We start from the raw sequence: 5,427 nt of genomic DNA, 5'->3' as shown, positions 1-5,427 counted from the left end.
GCCAGTCATGTGTGTGTGACGTATATGAACTGTAAACACACACACACACACACACAGCTCGACTAATGCAGTATATTAATAGCACTAAGGGGGTTGACCAGAGAGAGAGAGAGAGAGAGAGAGAGAGAGAGAGAGAGAGAGAGAGAGAGAGAAACACGATCATGCGATACAGGCTGACTAGATGACATGTTTACACGCCGCCACACCCTGCACAGTAAAGTTAAGAGACGCTCCACAATATAAACACTCAGTATCACCTTATATGTACATAAATAGAATAAGTAACTGTACCTATCTATACTTACACGACGCATCACAGACGTTGCCTTCCCGGGAGGACTTAAAAAAACACTGATATAGAAAAAAAAAGGATTCGTACTAGACATAATATTTTTAAATACTTCTGCGTCGCATCTCCACTACTTTCAAAAGGCTCTACTTGAAGGAACACGGGTTTTTAAGGATGTTTTTATGGTTCGTGACAGATTAATAAGGTTTCTACATTATCAGTAGGAGAAACTCTCTTGAGAACCCGGCTAACCATCTCTGTGGCCTTTGAAAATAGTCGTGGTGGGAGCGCAGAACGTTTCAGAATACAGGTCATTGTAAACACCACGTGCGTCATTTGCTAGAGTTGTCAGCAGTTTGGCAGTCACTGGGATGCCCATAACAGACACACGGACGCAGAAGAAGGAAGACCTGTGACATATATTGATCTTTCCTTGTCTCTTCTTACCGTTTTTCATTCTCCTCCTCCTTCGTCTTGTCTTCTATCTTACGCGAACAGACTAATGGAAATAAATACTTGTCAACAAATAGTACAAATGGATAAGTGACTCTGATAAATGAATGTATGTTAATAAGGAAATGTATTATGAGTTGAGTTTCCTTGCTTTGTGTTGACAATGGAATAACTACTACTACTACTACTACTACTACTACTACTACTACTGTACCATCACTTCCAAATAGCTGGGCAAATAAATTAATAGGTAAGTGAATGAATGGTCAAATAAACAAATATATGAATAGAACCAATATATTCTTTTATTTGAACATTACTACTACTACTATTACGACTACTACTACAACAATAACAACTAATACCACTAAACTACACCTACTGCTTCTACACTCCTACTACAGTAATTATTTCACTTATCTATTATTCTCTATTATTTTTTAGCAGGGGCGGTGACGATAGTGCCGCGGCAAGCCACCAGGTGTCGCAGGGATTGCATGGCCAGGTGGAGTTCCTTATGGGGAGGCACCACCAGGCCGCTCACAGTGTCCACGTACCTATTGAAGTCACGTATGGCCTCCTCGCGCCGCCCCTCGTCCATGTACTCGCGGGCTGAATCGAACACTGCAAGGAGGGAACGTCCAGTCAGGTAAGTTGATTTATACAGAACATTACTTTCCTCTCTCTTTGTTTACCGTTTTCTTTCACTCTTGTACCCTCTCATCTGCTTAGTTTGTTCAGGCGCTTACCAACATGAAGCGTTTTGGTTCAGGAGCTTACGAAAAGACTTGAACTGCTTGGTTTCATAAAGGGACTATCGGCAGATTGAAGGACTTAAGGTTGAAAGTTAGACCCCTCTTTTAAAAACACCCTCCTCTCTCACCACTACGAGTGAAGAGCGGGGTTCTCAAATGTTTCTCCTGTCATTAATGCAGAAATCTTGTTAATCTGTCACCAGAATCGTAAAAAAAAACACTCTTAAGAACCCGCGTAACTTCAACTACAACCTTTTGAAAGTTGTGGAGGTGAAGCGCAGAAGTGTTTCAGAATATGGACCATAGTTTAGCAGGCTACTCGACCTATGACCATCACTGTATGTACGTGTGCATGTATTAGTGTGTGTGTGTATGTGTGTGTGCGTAACGTTCTTTGTGTTCACCAAAAGAAATCTTCCTTTACATCCGTGACGCCATAACGCTCACCCTTCTGTGCCTTGTCCAGGGCTTTGCAGGCGTCCACGGCGTTGGTTGAGGAGCCACACTGTGTACATTTGACGTGTGACTTGTTCCCTGTCCTGACTGGAAGAGCGGTGCCGCAAGTCTGGCAGCGCAGCATCCTTCTTTCCGGCATCATTTCATACATCGGCCAGTCTTGCTCGCACGCCTCACACCGACACCTGCAGAATAATGTGTTTGATTCGTTTTACTTACAAAATATATATAAAACTAGTCTCAGCTTTAACGTAGCCTGCACTAACCTAACATAATCAACATAAACAAAACAAGGGATTGCACTGCTCACAGAAAACGTGGATTTCGAGCAGCTTGGGAAGGGTTCGAAACAGCTTCACGGGATGGCCCTTACAGTACTGCTGGTAATTTTTGTTGAAGGTAGAATTTTTAAAACCTCGCCAACATACAAACCTGTTATCGACCATTCTGCGCAGAAATGTATTGATTTTATTTGTGCATTTGTCCTCATTGTTGCGAAGACGAGACTGACAGAGGCAAACAAACCCCAAGGCTCATACAAACACTTGTACTACTACTACTACTACTACTACTACTACGAACAGAGTAATGGCAATAGATACTTGTCAACAAATGGATAAATGACTGATAAATGAATGTGTAAATAAGGAAATGTATTTATAAGTTGGGTCTCCTTGCTTTGAGTTGACAGAGGAACTACTACTACTACTACTACTACTACTACTACTACTACTACCATCCCCACCACCACTGCCATTACCACGCGCCATCTCGGGAACGGTCGCGATGACAACGAGGCTGTCACACTTTGGCACCATAATTAATGTCTCTTCATTACCCGGCCTACGATGCTCGCCACGCCCTTCGATTTACGACTCTCCGTCACCCGCGCGGCTAAAACGAGACCCTGAGAGGTGCCCACGTGTCCCGTTACGAAAATTAATGTATCTCTATGAATATATCGCTTGTAAGTATAGTTTGTAATAAATAGTGGTTTCTTTTTCCTTTATGTCATTTGCTTCTTGATTAGATACTGCCTCACGTGACTTGTTACTACTACTACTACTACTACTACTACTGTGCGTGTCGTTACTACAGAAACAAGACGTGACAATAAAGGAAGAAAGGAAATAATTTATCAAGCTTGTGTTTAATTATTCCCGTCCTTCCTGTACCTCTCTTTTATCTTTCCTTGTGTCTTCTCGTTATATCAATGTATGTCTTTCTCTCCCTCTTGTTTTTTTTTTTTTTTTTTTTTTTTAGTTTAATTTTCCGGTGTTGTCCATTTCTCTTTCTCTCTTTTTTTTCTCACTTTCTCTCGTTTGTTATTTTGGCGTGGCTGTTCATTTGTCTCTTCCATTCTTTTCATTTATTCTCGTTTCTCATTCCGTCGCTGTTGTTAATTTCTCTCCTTCTCCCATGATCTCTTCCCTCCTATTCTTAGTTCCTTACACAAGCGTTATTATCTATTTTTTTTTTCTTCCCTTTCCTTCCTTCCTGTTTCAATATACCTTAATGCTCGTGTTTAATTATTTTACTATGTTCTCTTTTTCTATCTACGTTCTTTGTGTTTATCTTTTTTCCGTATTTTCTCCACATTAGTTCTTTTTTTTTTTTATTCTTGTTAATCTATTTCTCTCTCCCACTCTCTTTTCTCCATCTATTCTTATATTTTTACTATATCTATCATTCTTTTTCTTTTCTCCGATTTCTTACCCTACTATTATTTATTCTTACATCCCCTGCTCCTTTTCTACGTTCTCAATACCTCTCTTCTTAATATCACCTTCATTTTTGTTCCTCCTTTAGTTTCCTTTATTATTTCTCGCGCCCTTGTTGTCCCCGTGCCCACCTGAACCAGTATCGGGACAGCAGCTTGCGTTGTCTCTCCTGGCGTGGCATGTGAGTGAAGATCGGCCCGTAGTTCTCCGCTACAGCGTCCCCGGGAGAGAGGGGCCGCAGGTTCACTATCACCATCTTGTCTCCATCGAAGAACCTAAGAGGAACACAACCATGGAGATGAATCAATAGATAAGGAAATAAAAAAGGAATAAATAAAAGATAAGGAAATACTATAACTACTACTACTACTACTACTACTACTACTACTACTACTACAAATAAAAAAAATAAAATAAATACAAGAACAACAGCTTGGACGATAATAATATTTACCCAAGAAAAAGGAGGCCAATTATCGTACTTCAAACGGAAATTGACGTACTAGACAAATTGGATAATTCGAGCATGGCCATAAAATACCTCTTAGAACTTAAAAGCAAGAACAGTTGCTTTAATGGTAATACTACTTGCCCGAGAGAATAAAGGCCAACTGTCGTACTTCAGGCGAAAATTGACGTACTGAAGAGGTTGGATAGCAAAGTCTACTTATTATTTTTTCTTCCTGTTCTTTCGCTCAGATTTTGCTTGGTGCATTTCATTTAATTTCATGTATTGTATGTGTAAAGTTCTGAGGTTACTACTACTACTACTACTACTACTACTACTACTACTACTACTACTACTGCTACTACTACTACTACTACTACTATCACTACTACGTACATTTACTACTACAGATAATTACATATAACAACACTGAGCGAAAACTATTGTATACGAACTGAAAACAATAACAAAAGAAAAAATGTAGACAGTAAGGAAGGAAGAAGACAACGAAAAAAAAAAAAAACAAGAGGAAAAACAAGAACATTTATACATTTTTACCTCGCGACGGCGGGGAAGCAGGAGTGGTTGCAGAAGGCGACGGTTGGGTACACTGCCAGGCCGAGGAACACGCTTTTGGTGGCCACGTAGTTATTTTCACCACTCATGAAGGTCATTCCGCTGATCTGTGAGTGTGGGTTACAGGGAGCGAGGGGGACAAGGGGGGAGTGGAGCTACCAGGGGGGGTAGGGGCGGGAAGAAGAAACGATGTAGCCACGAGATGTCTTCAGAAATGCGAGAGGGAAAAGGGAGATTGTTGAGATTGCAGTGAACCGAGTACCAGCGGTGTTACAAATATAGGCTAGCCAGCAACAGGACCCATATTCCCAAACGCTTCGATGTCTCAAACCTCGACTACTTTTTACAGGCTCTAGTGGAAGTGACTGAAGGTTTCCATGGGTGTTTTCGTCATCCTAGCGAGAGTTAAACAAGGATTCTTCACTGCTGATAAGAAAACCACCCGTGAAAACCTGACCAGTCCTCTCTGCGGCCTTTGAAAGTAGCCCTCAACGGGATCGAAGCGCTTCAGAGTACCGGCCCTGTTTGGTAGCATCTCTAGGAGCCTCATGTGAATTGCAGCTTTGACTAAGTTATGTTCTAGTGAGTTAAGCATATCACATGAATACTAAGGCGGCAGCTATGAGTCATTAGGTCATTAGCAAACCACTGCCGAAACCACTGATGCGAATTGTTGCTGCTACTACAGTTTCTTTCTACCTAGTGAGTTAAGAATAAGACACAAGTGAC

The 5,427-nt window shown here is 41.1% G+C and overlaps 1 protein-coding gene across 4 annotated transcripts in view; it reads right to left on the bottom strand.

The window, feature by feature from the left end:
- Nucleotides 1-1,025: 1,025 nt before the first annotated feature.
- The window catches only part of LOC135111648 (SET and MYND domain-containing protein 4-like), a 12,904-nt gene continuing 8,502 nt past the window's right edge, over nucleotides 1,026-5,427 (bottom strand). For 2 of the 4 annotated variants that reach the window (XM_064025165.1, XM_064025164.1), the window contains exons 11-14: nucleotides 4,681-4,853; nucleotides 3,806-3,949; nucleotides 1,945-2,138; nucleotides 1,026-1,366 (exon numbers count right to left, since the gene is read on the bottom strand). In XM_064025165.1, the coding sequence (XP_063881235.1) occupies nucleotides 1,176-1,366; nucleotides 1,945-2,138; nucleotides 3,806-3,949; nucleotides 4,681-4,853 (702 nt within the window). In that variant the 3' untranslated portion in view covers nucleotides 1,026-1,175. The remainder of the gene's footprint in view (nucleotides 1,367-1,944; nucleotides 2,139-3,805; nucleotides 3,950-4,680; nucleotides 4,854-5,427) is intronic. The other 2 variants (XM_064025167.1, XM_064025166.1) reach the window with 1 other exon arrangement.

Source organism: Scylla paramamosain, chromosome 22, assembly GCF_035594125.1.
Source record: "Scylla paramamosain isolate STU-SP2022 chromosome 22, ASM3559412v1, whole genome shotgun sequence".
NCBI classification, from domain to species: domain Eukaryota; kingdom Metazoa; phylum Arthropoda; class Malacostraca; order Decapoda; family Portunidae; genus Scylla; species Scylla paramamosain.
Note: the sequence above shows the minus strand (reverse complement) of the source record. Positions and strands in the feature narration are given on the sequence as shown.